The sequence below is a fragment of the Citrus clementina genome, unplaced genomic scaffold (assembly GCF_000493195.1).
Source record: "Citrus clementina cultivar Clemenules unplaced genomic scaffold, Citrus_clementina_v1.0 scaffold_3, whole genome shotgun sequence".
NCBI classification, from domain to species: Eukaryota; Viridiplantae; Streptophyta; class Magnoliopsida; order Sapindales; family Rutaceae; genus Citrus; species Citrus x clementina.
Genome location: NW_006262339.1, coordinates 22,201,489 through 22,218,282, shown reverse-complemented (window position 1 = coordinate 22,218,282; position 16,794 = coordinate 22,201,489). Strand labels below are relative to the sequence as shown.

Genomic DNA, 16,794 nt, shown 5'->3' with positions numbered 1-16,794 from the left:
GGTTTAAAATTATAGTTGAAAATTTTGTGCTTGTATGTGAGACAAAATGAAATGTTGTGTCACCTACTAAAGAATAAGGGAGAGAAAGAAAATGATTCATGTTCTCTGTCATTTTAAAATTATTTTGTTTCATTAAATACTCTAAATTATTATTTAAGTACTTACGTTGAAGACACCCTTAATGAAGTTCCTTGCTTTTGGTGCTTAGATTAATCAAGTTTTTGTTATCATTGACAATGTCTTTGATTCCATAAACCACCATAGACCGTAGTCTTTTTTTATAATTATCCGCTGTTGGCAAGCAGAAAAGGTCAAATTAATTAGAAAACATGAAATTCTCTCATTAATTTCTTTGGAACAAACTTAATCGGAATTCAAGTAAAATTTCATCAACTTTCCGGCTTTCCCAACACTTGAACAAAATTGGATCTCTGTAACTGTAGTCCAGGGGAAGGGGCGGGCAATCCCAATTGATATTGGCAACTTATGCTCATTAAAAGAACTTGTTATTAACATTCCTGCGGTTACCTGAAATGTGACAGTTGCTTCTTGAGGAGCAAGATGGACTCAATCCAAAGTGCTGCAATCCTGAGACTTGCTTGAATGCAGCTTCGAGAAGCTTAGGCCCGTTACAAGAGCTCTCTCTCTTGTTGTCTCCTTGATGCCGTCGTTTACAATAGTAGGAAAAATCTCGGATCAAGATCAGTTGACGATCACTGTCGACCCCCCAGGACCTCACTTAACACTCTGATTATAAAGATTCAACTAGTTCTACCCTGTGTCCTCTTGAAGAACAGAGCACTAGTTTTGTTTATTATAAGTGAGCACTACTTTTGTTTATTATAAGTGATCAAACACGTACGTTACTTATTCTTGTAGACGACATTAACTGTTCATCATACGAGCTTCCTCTCAAAATAACCGACATGTAGTATATAAGTGGATGATAGGCACTGTACAACAATTTCTTGTAACCGACATTGTCATCTCATTTGGATTACAGATTCTTGTTCATTTTCAAACCCTATTAATAATGTTGCTCTGTTTAGTAGAGCTTGTGTAAGCAAAACAGAGCATTATGTAATCTAAATTATTAGCAATTTGTTCAGAAGATTTATGTCTCTCTGAATTTGGAAAAATGTAAAAAAGAATGGAGACGAGTGCTCGATGCGAATCCGCAGGTCTATGATATGATATCTAAGTGGTTAATTGCTTCATTGTCTTTCACATAGGAAGGCCGAAAAAATCGGAATAATGGAAACTTTAAAGTTGTGGATAACAAGGATGGATGCCCCGAATTTGATATTTGTTTACGCTATTACGAATTGTAAACTGTGTTTCCTTTAATCAAATTAATTTTTACTTTCAAAAGTCTTTAGATTTTTCGAATTAAATTAAGACCAAAGACAAGGTGTTAACCATAATCTATTTTAGAAGAGTAATAAATCTTGTAAGAATATTTAACTAATTATTTGGGAAAATGATATTTATACCTCAAGGTTTGGGGAAACGGTCATGCAGACCCTTAAGTTAAAAAAATGGACTCTAAGACTCCATTTTGACTGTAATATGCTTTGAAATATTTACTGAAATTAACTTTAAAATTTTTAATAAATAAAAATATTATATAAATAATGTAATCTCTTTACTAGACTAATAATATTAAAATATTTTAATATTTAAATAAATTTAAATATCTATATTATTATATTTATTTTAATAATATATTTGTCTTTATTGTAGAGATTTTTAATAAATATTTGCGCTAAAAACATTTAACAATTAAAAAGAATCTCATATACTAATAATGTTGAAATTATTATTTTACATTAATATTCAAAATAATTTAAATTTAACACATTTATTTTAATGTTATGTTTCTCTTTATTATAAAATTTACTTTAACATAATAAAATATATCTAATAGGTTGTAAACTATTAAAATATTTTTAAATACATTGAAATTATTTTAAAATTTATATATTATTCTATTTATTTTAATATTATATTTCTATTTAGTACAAATTTTTTTTGGAATAATAGACACAAAGGGCATTATAATTAAAATTGAGTCTTAGTATCTCTTTTCAAAAGCTTGAAAATGTTGGCGACCATTTTCTCAAATTTTGAAGTGTAAATGTCCTTTTCCCTTATAATATTTCATATTCTTAGATAAATCTGATTCCAAACCCCACTTGCATGGCCCTTTGTTGCATATATTGTATAATTAGTTATTACTAACTGTCCACCAGTTTGCTGCAATTAATTTCCTAACAGTTCCTTTACTGTCTTATTACTAAGTACTCCGGTTCCAATTGTTGGATATTATTCAACGGTCATTTAGGTAAAGGACAAACAATGGGTTTTGTTTACCCCTAATGCAACGTAGTCGTGGTTATATAAATATATATATATATATATATATATTTGCAGGACTATGATATTTTAAATTAAAACTTTTACTTAAAATCTTGACATAAATGTTGAGAGATTGGTTCTAAGAAATCTAATAGTCGATGAAGAATCAATATTAAATACTACTTTAACTTTCAATACCTATAATTAGATTGCTTGAAAGTAATAATCTATCAAATTTTTAAGTAAAAAATTTAACTTGAAACAACACCACCATGTTTATTACTATATTTATATTTCCATTTCATAAACAATTTCTTGGAAGATGCTCGAACAACAGTTCTGTTGACTATTTAACAAACTAAAGAAGCACATTATTTTCAATGATAGTGAATGCTATTTGAAGAATTTTATGATATTTAATAGGGAAAAAGATAGCTAAACCATCAAGATTTGTGGAAATGGTTATTGATGTCCCCAATTTTCAAAATGGAATAACAAGATTCATTTTTAATAATAAAATTCTTTAAATATAGCAATTAGAAAATTGACTTTAAATTTTTTAATAAATACAAATAAATATGAGTAATATAATTTGTCTTATAGACTAATAGTGTTAAAATATTTCTTTATATTTAAAATAATGTTAAAAATTTTAATTATTATATTTATTTTAGAATATATTTTTATTTATTATAAAGATTTTAAATAAATCTTAGCGTTAAATAGAAATTACACTTGGTACAATATCTCATGTATTAATTATATTAAAACTATTATTTTACATATTATTGAAAATAATTTAAAATTTAATGTGTTTTTAAATATTATGTTTCTTTTTATTATAAAATTGACTTTAATTCAATAAAATATATTTGTAAAATATTAAAATATTTTTAAATATTGAAATTATTTTAGAAAATATATTATCACATTTATTTTAATATTGTATTTCTATTTATTATAAAATATTGGAGATAGTTCTTTTAGTTTATAAAGCCAATGGGTATTATGGTGAAAAGGAAACCTTGGTATCACAGGGTGAGTATTTTGCACAGCAAACTTGTGTGATACTTATACAATTTTTTTTCGAAACTTGTTAAGTAAGCTTTGATCTTCATAACTAGTTAAGCTAAGATGCTTTTGGAAGAGCCAAAGAGGAAGTGATCAATTGAGACAAAGAGAACGTGTATTATTCACAAGAGTATATGTACAAGAGAGCTTTGATAGCTTGTCTACAAGCGCTCGAGTCGCTTATTGCTCTTACTTGTTGCAAATGCTTAGTGTCATGCCCTATTTATAAGGAGGTTTGCCTTATAAATAGAATTCTAGAGTATTCTATGTATCGAGAGTTCTCATGGCTCGTAGAGAGCTCTTATGTCTAACAATGCCTACAGTATCCTAGAGAATTCTATGTACAAGCTGCATGCTAAAACACTCTAGCAAATTCTGAAGACATCCTAACCAGGTACAAGTGTGCAATGCGATAGAGATGGAGCATTCTAGAGACAAGCCAAGCTAGGACATCTTGAACTTGTCAAGTTAAAAGGCTGGAAATTTTGGACAGTCCATGACACTTAGTATCCTTTTTCTTAACAGTGCTTTGAATAATTAATTGTAACAAGTGGAAATTTATAATGAATAATTAGTTATACGAGTAGAAGTCTATGACGAGTAATTTAATTATGCAAGTCAATTTTTACTAAGTCTTGCTCATACTACAGATCTGAGGATGAGAAACTAGCTAGAAGTTGCGCCATTTTATTAACTTCTTTCCTTTGGGAAAATACTTCAGTGGAGTTCAAATAAGCTGTAAGTTTTATCTTGTATATTTATCTTTTATTTTCAGAATTAATTTGCATATCCGGTATGTTTAAATATTGGAAGAAAGCTTGAATGTTAATTTTATATGAACTTAAAGGCCGGCATACGAACTCTACAATCAGCATCTGAAAAAAAAATTCTACTTACATTTTGGGATTTATTAAGTATAATTTTTTTTTTTTAGAGTAAAGAAAGCATAATTTTTTTTTTGGAGTAAAGAAAGCAAATAAGAAGCTGTGCATCTGTTTATTTTGTTTAAGAAGAAGATCATTAATTTCCAAATGAGAAGCATTCTCTTTAAACAATATTTTGGTACAATTTATTGTCAACTAATTTTAATTAATAAAATTCCCTCGCACCATTGCACAAAATAAAAAGAAAAGAAAAGAAAAGAAAAGTTATTATGATTTCAGAACGGGTTTGAGAGTCTTCAAATCTGTGGGTGTTTGGTTAGCATGTCGATGATCGCTTTCCAAACATGGTGGGCTGTGGGTGTGATATATATGTGAATTTTTTTATTTAAAAAAAAAATGTCAAAAGCAGGTTTTTTCACTCTTTCCTGGTGTTGAGTTTTAGAGGGTCTTTAGGTTACGTTTAAGCCCATTTAAAAAAAAAAAGGCTACAAGATTTCATCACATCTTTCAGCAAGAAAATCTGTAATTTGGATTACAATTGTGATAAGAATTACATGGATGTAATGCGTATATGGCAAGGATGAAATCCGTAATGTGATGCATACATGACAAAGATCAAGACCATCACAACATGCACAGGTGGCAAGAATCAAACCCATTATGTGATAATTGGATGACAAGAATCAAGACCATTGTGGCATTCACATATGGCAATAATCAAGGCCATTATAGTCATACACATATGAAAAGTATTACAACTATTATTTTTTTTTAATATGGATCCTTGATTTCTGATGATTGATTACTTTTATGTTATTGAATATTTTATCTAAATTAGGCTTGAGAGCCATTTGAAATTAATAAGAATGAATTTTCTCTATAATTCTAAAAAGTATCAGTTGTTCCTAGTAAGACTTACTTTATTCTAAATTTGCAGGAACAAATAAAATGACTTCAGTAAGCAACCAAAATGTCTGTCACTGGACATATGATGTCTTCCTAAGCTTTAGAGGAGCAGACACCCGTAAAAGTTTCATAAGTCATCTATATGCTGCTTTGAATGGGAAAGGAATTTATGTATTCAAGGATGACAAAGAACTTGAGAAAGGAGAGTCCATTTCTCCTCGTCTCCTTAAAGCAATTGAAGCATCAAGAATTGCAATTATTGTTTTCTCAAAAAATTATGCTTCTTCCACTTGGTGCTTAGATGAACTTGTTCATATTCTTGATTGCAAAAACAAAAATGCTCAACGAATGGTTTACCCAATTTTCTATGACGTGGAACCAACAGTTGTAAGGAATCAGACCGGAAATTTTCAAGAAGCATTTGCTAAACATGTAGAAGTTTTTAAGAAGAGTATAGAAAAGGTACAGAAGTGGAGAGAAGCTTTGAAAGAGGTGGCTACTATCTCAGGCTGGGAACTAAAGGAGTACAGGTAGCTCTTCTGATTAATATGTTTATTAGTTTAATCAAACAACATCTAATATACTATTTTCAGCTAAAATTCTTCTGATTATTATGTCTACCTTATGATGCGCAGTAAATAAAATAATAGCTCCATATATGTTTATTTGCAAATGAATAGGTACAGATGAATGTAGATATTTCGCTAGAACATACCTAAAGATTAGCCATATATAATAAAGTGTTACTTAGCCATATGTAACAACATGTTACATGCATTACTTCAATTTGATCTAATGAATATTGCATGGTTTGGATTTTATTCATAATATGGAATTGATTTGTTACCACGTTCATAATAACTTTAATTTAACAACACCAATCTTTCTTTGGTCTTTTTAAACTACAGGAACGAGTCAAAATTTATTTCCGATATTGTCAATCCAATATCAAGTCAAATTCGTGTAAAATCAAAGATTCTTAAGAAGCTAGTAGGAATAGACTCACGCTTGGAGGAACTGAGGTTTCTTATGGATAAAGGTCCTAGTGCTGATGTTCGTATGATAGGGATATGCGGTGTGGGAGGTTTAGGTAAGACGACTATTGCAAGAGTTATTTATGACTTGTTGAAATGTTAAAAACAGAGTTGATATATTTGTTTGGCTTTCGAGAAAATGAAAGAAAATGAATATTCCAGATCTTTTATTGCTTTGCTTGTTATTTCATTAATTACAAACCTCGGCTGTAATGATTATATATATACATGCTGCTAATCACAAAGCTGAACACAAAACAGTACTAACAGAATACAGAGATTACATAACAGACTTTGCTGAGCTGTCATTCTAATTCCTAACTGCTAAGCTGACTGGACATCAAATCACACGTGCCAAGTGTGTGCATTCTTTTGATGCTTGATGAGCTTCCTTAACAGCCCCCCTCAAACTCAAGGGACATGGATGAACCTTGAGTTTGGCTCTAAAGTAATTGAAATGAGTAAATGTGAGAGGCTTTGTCAAGATGTCTGCAATCTGCTCTTCACTTGGAATATAGTAGATTTCAAGCTCTCTTGCCAGCACCTTATCTCTAACAAAATGCATGTCTAACTCAATGTGCTTTGTTCTTGAGTGATAGACAGGATTCTTAGCTAACTCTGTTGCACTGACATTGTCACACCAAATTGTTGGTAAAGTTGTGCATTCAATTTTAAGTTCTTTAAGTAGTGATTGTATCCAGGTAATTTCTGCACTTGCAGAGGCAAGTGCTCTATACTCACTCTCAGCACTTGACCTTGTGACTACAGTTTGCTTCTTTGATGACCAAGACACCAGGTTGTTTCCAAAGTAAATGCAGTAGGCTCCTATCGATTTTCTATCATCAACATCACATGCCCAATCTGCATCAGTGTAGCCTGTAATTTTCATTTCCCCTTCAGCTGAAAATTTTAATCCATAATCTTCTGTTGCTTTCAAATATCTGAGGACTCTTTTGCAAGCTAATATATGTTGAAGGGTTGGTGCTGCTACATATTGGCTTAGTTTATGAACTGCAAAAGCAATTTCTGGTCTAGTTAAAACCAGATACTGCAGGCCTCCAACTAAGCTTCTGTAGACTGTTGCATCTTCAATATACTGTCCTAGATGCCCTTTAACTTCCTTCTGAAGTTTGTAACCTGTAACCATTGGAGTGTCACAGCTCTTGCAATCCAACATGTCAGCTCTGTTCAGTAGATCTCTAATGTATTTCTTCTGTGACAAATACATACTATCTTGAGCATAAACAACTTCTATGCCAAGGAAGTATGACAGTGTTCCCAGATCTTTTAAAACAAACATTTTACTAAACTCAGAGATGAACCTTTCCAATTCCTTACTATTTGCACCAGTAATTAAGATATCATCGACATATATCAGAATTAGTATTATTGATCCATGTATCTCCTTAAAGAAAAGAGATGTATCAGCCTTAGAGTTCTGAAAATTCCAGATTGTGATTAAGGAGTTCTTTAGCTTGTCATACCAGGCCCTAGGAGCCTGTTTCAGACCATACAAAGCTTTCTTCAACTTGCACACATGACCAGGTTTTTGCATATCAACAAATCCCTCTGGCTGACACATGTATACATCCTCATTCAACTCTCCATTTAGAAAGGCATTGTTCACATCAACTTGTCTAACTACCCACTTGTTCATCATAGCTAAGCTCAACACAATCCTCACAGTACATGGTTTCACAACAGGACTAAAAGTCTCAAAATAGTCAACTCCTTCAGTTTGCTGAAAACCTTTAGCAACTAGCCTAGCTTTGTACTTAGCTATGCTACCATCAGTGTTCTGCTTAATCCTAAACACCCATTTATTGCCAACAATTTTGTGCTCAGCTGAATGTGGAACTAATGACCAAGTGTTATTCCTGATCAGTGCTTCATACTCATCTCTCATGGCTTGGTACCAGTTCTGATCACAAAGAGCTTCTTGAATTGTATCAGGTTCCTTATTGGCTAAAGTTGCAGTGTATAGCTTGGGTTTGAAGATTCCAGATTTTGATCTGGTAGTCATTTTATGAGAAGGTTGTGAAGCAAGAATTTTGTTTGTGATATGTGCTGTGTTTTGTTGGATGTCTATTTGGTTTTCAGGTTGTGTTTGAAGTGGTTCTGGATTTCGTGAAGACTCTGGATTTTGTGAAGGTAAAGAAAATGATGATGATTCTGATAGAGTGTGGTTACCTTGTTCTTGTTGACATGGAATGTCTGTATGTACAGGCATAGAAGGTGTTTGTTGATGTCCTGCTGAGCTTGCTGAGTAAGCATCTTCAAAGCTGCTGTGAGGTAAGAAAAGGGTAGATAACTGATAGACTTGTTGTGGAGAAAAATTAGACACTGATACTGGTGTTTCAGAGTTTTTGTTTTGTTGAGACAAGTTGAAAGCATTATCAGTTGAGTAAGGAAACACTTTTTCATCAAATATCACATGTCTCAGTATGTGAACTTTACCAGAACTTGTGAGACACTTATAGCCTTTATGAGAAGGGCTATAGCCAATAAAAATGCACTTGCTGGTATGGAAATCAAACTTGTGTTTATTGAAATCTCTCAAATATGGATAGCATAGACACCCAAAACACTTTAAGAAGTTATAGTCTGGTTTATGAGCAAATAACTTTTCATAGGGAGAGATTAGGTTCAGTAAAGGTGTTGGAAGTCTGTTTATATGATATACAGCTGTATGGACAGCATCCCACCAAAATTTGAAAGGGAGATTTGCCTGAGCTAAAAGAGTTAATCCTAGCTCAACTATATGCCTATGTTTCCTCTCAACCAAACCATTTTGATGATGAGTGTATGGACATGAATGCCTGAAGAGAATCCCACTTTGGTTAAGAAAATCATTAAACACTCTATATTCTCCCCCCCAGTCAGATTGCAACATCTTGACCTGAGTGTTAAACTGATTTTCAACTTGGATTTTAAAGAGCTTGAAAACCTCAAAGGCTTCTGATTTGAGTTTAAGTGGGTAAATCCAAGTATATCTGCTGTAATCATCAATGAAACTGATATAATACCTATAACCATTCCTAGACACAGTAGGTGATGGCCCCCATAGATCAGTATGAATTAGTTCTAACACCTGTTTGGTTTTTGTTTCAGTAGCTGGAAAGTGCTGTTTGTGGACTTTTCCTAGCTGACAAGCTTCACACAAGTTAAGTGCAGAAGAGTGAACAGATTTTTGAGAGACTTTAAGCTTAGAACAAGAGTTAAGCAAATGCATCAGAATGACAGAACTTGGATGTCCAAATCGTCTATGTAAAATTGTCATATCATCATGTTTCTGGTTACAATTATTTTGAATAGCATGATAACAAGCTTTATCAAGAGCTGTACAATTTTGAGAAGTTGAAGGAATATTCAAAAAGGACAACATAGACACTGGTTTATTCAATTGAAAGGTAGACATGTGAGATGCAGGTGAGGAGTTTTTGGTTTTCAGCAGCAGCTTGTATAGACCTTTCTCAGCAAAACCCTGCAGAAGCACTTGTCCCTTCATGTCCTTTACAAAACAAACATTACCACAAAATTCGACAGATAAAGGGTTGTCAGATGTCAATCTAGAAATGCTCAACAAATTTTTGGTAATTGATGGAACAAGTAACATGTCTTTAAGTGCTATAGCAGTGTGTGTAGGCTTTAGATTTGAGTGTGATGAAGCTCTATATGACAGAAAAGAATTTCCAATATGAGAGATGTGCAAACCTTGGCCATTTCCAATAATAAGTTGATCCATACCTTTATATTCCTCCCTGTGATGCAGATTATCCATGTTATTAGTCAGATGATGAGTAGCTCCACTATCCAAGTACCAGCCATCATCAGCAGGTCCTTCACAATTGGCTACAAATGCTGCTGCAGGAATATAAGACTCACTTCCAGAGTAACTGTTAGCAGTAGAGGGAGAATAAGCATTTGGTGACATGTAATTGAGATTATCACAGTCTTCATATCCTTGATAAGGAGTAAAGCCCTCAAAATTACTGAAATAAGCTGCTCTTGGTCCTTTACCCTTTCCAAAACCCCTTGGTGTAGGCATGTAATCTTCAACAAACCTATGCCAGCAGACATCAGCAGTATGACCAGTCTTAAAACATATCTGACATGTTATCTCTTCTGAATTTCCAGAACTTCCTTGCATTCCATTTGAGCCAGTGAATCCACCTCTAGCAACTTGTGATGGATTTCTAGGTACTTGAAAGGAATTAAAAGTATTAGTTTGTCCAGGAGAGTATCCTCTACCATATCCTCCTCTGAAACCTCCAGAATGAAACCTCTGAGGGTGAACATTACCTCTCCCCATAATATGATTCCTACCACCAAAGTTTCCAAAACCACCACCAGTATATCCTCCTCTTCTAAAACTACCTCTGGATTGAGCATAAAACATCTTGGGATAGTATGCATAATTTGCATTAAACATACCTTTATCTTCCTGTTCTTGCTCTAGTCTAGTTTCATGTGTAAGTAACAATGCATAAGCATCATCATACTCCATTTTAGATCCAGTTATGAAAGTTGCAATATCACGAAAACCAGATCCTAGTCCATTCAGTATGGTTAACATAAGATCTTTTTCTGTTATAGGACTTCCAGCACTAGCAAGCTTGTCAGCTATAGACTTCATTTTTATGCAATAATCTTCAACATTTAAAGACTCCTTTTTGAGAGTATTCAATTCATATCTAAGCTGGAGAACCCTAGCTTCAGACTGAACACCAAATTTCTTTTCTAGAGTTTTCCAAACATCAAACGAACTTGCACAATTGATAACAAGGCTTAGATTACCTTCATTTATTGATGACAGCAACCATCCGAGTAAGGTTTGATCCAGTGATCTCCAATTCTGATACTCTGGATTATCAACCTTCTGAGTAGATCCATTAGCTCCAGTAAGAATAAGATATTTCTCAGGTGCTGGTTTGTCTCCTGTAATGAAGTCCTCCAGTCGATTTCCTCTAATTGAAGCTAGAACTTGTGAACGCCATAGCAGGTAATTTGAGCGATCTAGTTTGATTGGATTCATGAAAGAGAAATTGATTTGAGTGTATTGATTTGTATTAGTTGTTTGCTGATTACTAGAGCTTGCTCTCTGTGGCTCTGATACCATGTTGAAATGTTAAAAACAGAGTTGATATATTTGTTTGGCTTTCGAGAAAATGAAAGAAAATGAATATTCCAAATCTTTTATTGCTTTGCTTGTTATTTCATTAATTACAAACCTCGGCTGTAATGATTATATATATACATGCTGCTAATCACAAAGCTGAACACAAAACAGTACTAACAGAATACAGAGATTACATAACAGACTTTGCTGAGCTGTCATTCTAATTCCTAACTGCTAAGCTGACTGGACATCAAATCACACGTGCCAAGTGTGTGCATTCTTTTGATGCTTGATGAGCTTCCTTAACATGACTTGATCTCTCATGAATTTGAAGGAAGCAGTTTTCTTGCTAATGTTAGAGAAAAATCTGAAAGGGAAGGTGGTGTAATCTCTTTTCAAAGGCAACTCGTTTCCCAATTACTAAAGCTTACAGATAATAGGATATGGAATGAGGATGATGGCATTAACATTTTAGGGAGTAGGCTGCAACACAAGAAGGTTCTTCTTGTTATTGATGATGTGGTTGATTCAAAGCAATTAGAATATTTAGCTGGAAAGCATGGGTGGTATGGTTCAGGCAGTAGGATCATCATAACATCAAGAGATGAAGGTTTGTTAAAGACAAATGGAGTGGATGAAGTGTATAAGCCTAATGGACTAAACTACAATGAAGCTCTTCAACTCTTCAACATGAAAGCTTTTAAAAACAATCAGCCTTTGGAAGAACATGTGCAGCTATCTGAACGTTTTGTAAATTATGCTGGTGGTATTCCATTAGCTATCGAAGTTTTAGGTTCCTTTTTGAATGTTAGATCTGTGGAGCAATGGAGAAGTACCCTGGAAAGACTTCAAATAGATCCTCCAAAGAAGATTATGAGTATACTTCAAATAAGTTTTGACCGACTACAAGATTCTGAGAAGAAAATATTTCTTGATATTGCATGTTTCTTTAAAGGGAAGAATAGAGATTATGTAACAAAAATTCTAGAGGGATGTGGTTTTTTCCCTGTCATTGGAATAGAAGTTCTTATTGAAAGATCTCTTTTAATAGTTGATGACGACAACACACTGGGGATGCATGATTTGTTACAAGAATTGGGACAACTGATTGTCACGAGACAGTCCCCCGAAGAACCTGGGAAACGCAGCAGATTATGGAAGGAAAAAGAAGTACGCCAAGTGTTGATAGAAAACACAGTAAGTGAATTATTAAATGAAAAACTTGTTGATGCTTGCTACTTTATTTTTCCCAATTACATCTCTGACGAATTTTCAACATCTTTACATTATTATTATTATTATTATTATTATTTTGCTTATTGTTTGCTTATAATTTTCAGGGAGGTGAAGTAATGGAAGGAATAATAATTAATGCCTACTTTCCTGAAAATGAGGTTTACTTAAGTGCAAGTGCTAAAGCATTTTCGAAAATTACCAACCTAAGACTGCTCAAAATTAGTAATGTGCAACTTCCTGGAGGCCTAGAATACCTCTCTAACAGGTTGCGATTACTTGATTGGCATCGGTATCCTTTGAAATCTTTGCCATCAAATCTGCAATTGGATAAAACTGTTGAATTTAAAATGTGCTACAGCCGCATTGAAGAATTATGGAAGGGAATCAAAGTAAGATCAATAATTTTGTCAATAATTTGAATTTTTTCTGTGAATAATTGTTGATAGTATTACAGTTGTATATAAATTAAGAAATATCATTTTTCCTGCTTTTGTTTTCAACAGCCTTTAAACATGTTGAAAGTCATGAAACTCAGCCATTCACAGGACTTGATTAAAACACCAAACTTCACAGAGGTCTCAAATTTAGAGGAGCTGGATCTTGAAGGATGTACAAGGCTGCGTGAAATTCACCCATCTTTACTGCTTCACAGTAAGCTTATCATATTGAACCTGAAAGATTGTACAAGTCTTACAACTCTTCCAACCAAGATTTCTATGAAATCGCTTAAAACACTCGTTCTTTCTGGTTGCTCAAAACTGATAAAGAAGTTTCTAGAGTTTGATGGAAATATGAATGATCTGTCAGAACTCTGTTTAGACAGAACAACTATTGAAGAGTTGCCATTATCAATTCAACATCTAACTGGACTTACTCTGTTGAATTTGAAAGATTGCAAAAATATCAAGAGTCTTTCAATTTCTTTAACAAGATTAAAATGCCTAAGAACTCTTAAGCTCTCTGGTTGCTCGAAGTTTAGGAAGTTTCCAGAGATTTGGGGAAGTATGAAAGATCTGACGGAGCTCTTCTTAGATGGAACTTCCATTACAGAAGTGCCATCTTCTATAGAACTTTTGACCGGACTTCAATTGCTAAATTTGAATAACTGCAACAATCTAGTGAGACTTCCCAGCGGTATAAATGGTTTGAAATATCTTCAAACTCTAAATCTCTCAGGATGCTCCAAACTTGAAAATGTGCCAGAGACGCTTGGGCAAATAGAAAGTCTGGAAGAACTTGATATAAGCGGAACAGCTATAAGGCGACCTGCATCCTCCATTTTTCTTATGAAGAATCTTAAAACTCTATCTTTTTCTGGGTGCTATGGACAACCGTCGTCTACATCATGGCATTTGCAATTTCTCTTCAATTGGATGCGAAGGAGTTCAGACCTAGGGGCTTTAAGGTTGATTTCTCTGTCAGGTTTGTGCTCTTTAAGCAAATTGGATCTCAGTTACTGTGATCTACGGGAAGGAACAATCCCGAGTGATATTGGCAACTTATACTCATTAAAAAAATTGTATCTGAGCGGAAACAATTTTGTTTCGCTACCGGCAAGCATTAATCGTCTTTTTAAGCTTGAAATATTGGTGTTGGAAGATTGTAAAAGGCTTCAATCTCTGCCACAACTTCCACCCAACGTAAAGAAAGTTAAAGTGAATGGTTGTGCTTCGTTGGTGACATTGTTAGGTGCATTAAAACTGCGCAAGTCCTATTGCACATTAATTAATTGTATAGGCAGCTTGAAATTGCTCGGAAACAACGGTCTGGAATTTTCAATGCTACGAGAGTACCTTAAGGTCAGTCTCTCACTCCGTGTCTTCCAGCTATGCTGTAATTATGCCCGAAAATTGAGTAATGATATGGACTCCTTAATTTTTTATTTTTTGGTTGCAGGAAGTGTCAGATCAAAGAAATTTTTTCTTCATTGTTGTTCCAGGAAGCGAAATTCCCAAGTGGTTCATGTATCAGAATGAGGGTTCATCAATTACTGTCAGAAGGCCTTCATATTTGTATAATAAGAATAGGGTTGTGGGATATGCTATTTGCTCTGTTTTTCATGTCCCTAAACATTCAACCGGTATCAAATTATGGCATTCATATCCCACACATCAATTGCACTGCGAAATGGTCGGTTCTAATACCTTTTACTTTGTAGATTTTAGAGAGAAATTTGGTCGTTGTGGGTCAGACCATCTTTGGCTACTCTATTTGTCTCGTCAACGCTGCTATGATACTAATTGGCATTTTGAATCTGATCATATTGAGTTGTCATTTAAACCTCAGTCAGGTCCTGGATTGAAGGTGAAAAGGTGCGGTTTCCATCCAGTTTATATGCACGAAGTCGAGGAGTTTGACCAAACAACAAAGAAATGGACTCGCTTTACTTCTTATAATCTGAACGAATTCCATCACAATTTTGTTGGATCAAATTCGGAAGTAGCCACAGCATCAAAGCGAAGCCGAGCAGAAAATATTGGGGCAACTGAAGCCAGTGGCAGTGGCTGCTGTGATGATGTTGAAGAGCCACTTCTTAAAAGATTTAGACAACTCGAATGAAGGGCAAAGCCTACTTGTTACTTATTCTCTGCATTTTTGTGAAAGTATGCATCTCGATTTCAATAATTTATTTTCTTTTCATATGGTATTTCATTTGCTTTCTTTTTATTTATTTACTATATCTTCTCTTGCAGTTTTTTTTTTTTTTGGGTTAAATCACAAGAAAATGCTCGGCTAGGGTGAAATAGTTGGTCAGAATCAAAATATGTCTTGCAAGAATCAAAATTGCTTTCGTGCACGATCAAATTGAAGCTTTGAATTTTGTGATTTCTCATGAGCTGAAAATTAAAGAAAGGAAAAAAAATAAAGGACTGAAGTAAACCTCTGCTTTATATCCTTATTATGCCTGTTTCATTGCAGCATTGTCTCTTCTTGAAGCTCTCTCATTTTTTGAATACATAATTGACGAATTGTAGCATCGATACGAGTAAACAGTACACTAATTAGGCCATCTCAATCTGATTGATTTTTTTCTTTTGGTACAGTCATATTAGTTTAGATTCGTCTCATTGTAAGCTTTGAAATAGTATTATATGTCTCAAACGGACACTTAGAACTTATGTCTTCGGAAAGATACTCTATTTATCCTACACAACTATCCTACATCAATTGCATTGCTACGAGTGAACAATAAACTAATAATTAGGTCATTGCAATCTGATTATTATTATTTTTATTGTCGGCGTGCAGCTTCTGCTGTTCTTTCTATTTGAGTAGCTCAGCTAAGCTTATTCTAAATTATATAGCACTTGAAGCTGATATGGATTTTCCTTTGTTGAGATTCTTACTTAATTTTTTTAGATTTTACTTGAATAGCTCCAGCGCCTTCTGAGTTTTAGTTATCAACATTATAAATTAAACCAATACCAAGTCTGACAAAATGCTGCAAATTAAATAAACTGTACAAATTAAATTGTTAAACAAACTGTATAAATTAAATTGCTTTATAGAGGAAAATGAGATTGAATGACCAGTGTTTAGGTTAAATTTACTCTTGTTAGTTTCAGAGATGGATGAAGTGAAATTATCAATACTACTTATATTTTATGTAAGGATCTATCAAATAAATGTATTCGGCAAAAAATTATTGTTCATAGCCGCTGACAGGTAGTGTCACAACATCTTAGCATCCCCAAGGCCCATTCCCATCTGATGATATTGGAATTTTGTTGAATTTTACTGTGCTTATTTAATTTGGGCTTTTCGACTTTCGTTGAGCCTTGGCACCCCCGTAATCTTCTCATAAAGCCACGCATTGGAAGGATGAAAGACAAATATGTAGATTATCGATCTCGAGTTATATATTACATGGAATTGCAGGCCAAGCTCAAGAGAGGAACTGGCGAATGGAGTCTGATTCAATAATATAAATTGAGGGGTGTGTTTATAAGATTTGTAAACTCGCTGAGGTTAGCTCGTAATAACTCGAAAGTTGTCAGGCGTGCATTTGCTTAAACTGAGACATCTGTATTTAGCGGGAAAAGCTGTTATTGGCGTTGCTGTCTTGGTCAAAAGAATTGGTTAGAAAAAGTGTTGGTTGACTTTTCTGGGTTTGTTAGCTGAGCGTTAGGCAATCTTTCTAGGCTTGATGACTCTGTAAGTACTGTGATTTAGGAAGCAAATGAGG

The 16,794-nt window shown here is 33.8% G+C and overlaps 1 protein-coding gene across 1 annotated transcript; it reads left to right on the top strand.

Moving 5' to 3' along the window:
* The first annotated feature begins 5,261 nt into the window (after positions 1-5,261).
* Positions 5,262-15,167, top strand: LOC18049088 (TMV resistance protein N). Its single transcript, XM_024187135.1, has 6 exons — positions 5,262-5,749; positions 6,128-6,336; positions 11,680-12,569; positions 12,713-12,997; positions 13,112-14,407; positions 14,505-15,167. Exons 1-6 carry the CDS (start codon positions 5,262-5,264, stop codon positions 15,165-15,167), a joined length of 3,831 nt encoding a protein of 1,276 aa, XP_024042903.1.
* Positions 15,168-16,794: the final 1,627 nt, after the last annotated feature.

Excerpts from the sequence above, each read along its gene's own strand:
- LOC18049088 (XM_024187135.1), top strand. The coding sequence starts at position 5,262 with ATGACTTCAGTAAGCAACCAAAATGTCTGTCACTGGACATATGATGTC. Across the intron at positions 6,337-11,679 it reads GACTATTGCAAGAGTTATTT|ATGACTTGATCTCTCATGAA; the intron begins ATGACTTGTTGA and ends AGCTTCCTTAAC. Across the intron at positions 12,998-13,111 it reads AATTATGGAAGGGAATCAAA|CCTTTAAACATGTTGAAAGT; the intron begins GTAAGATCAATA and ends TGTTTTCAACAG.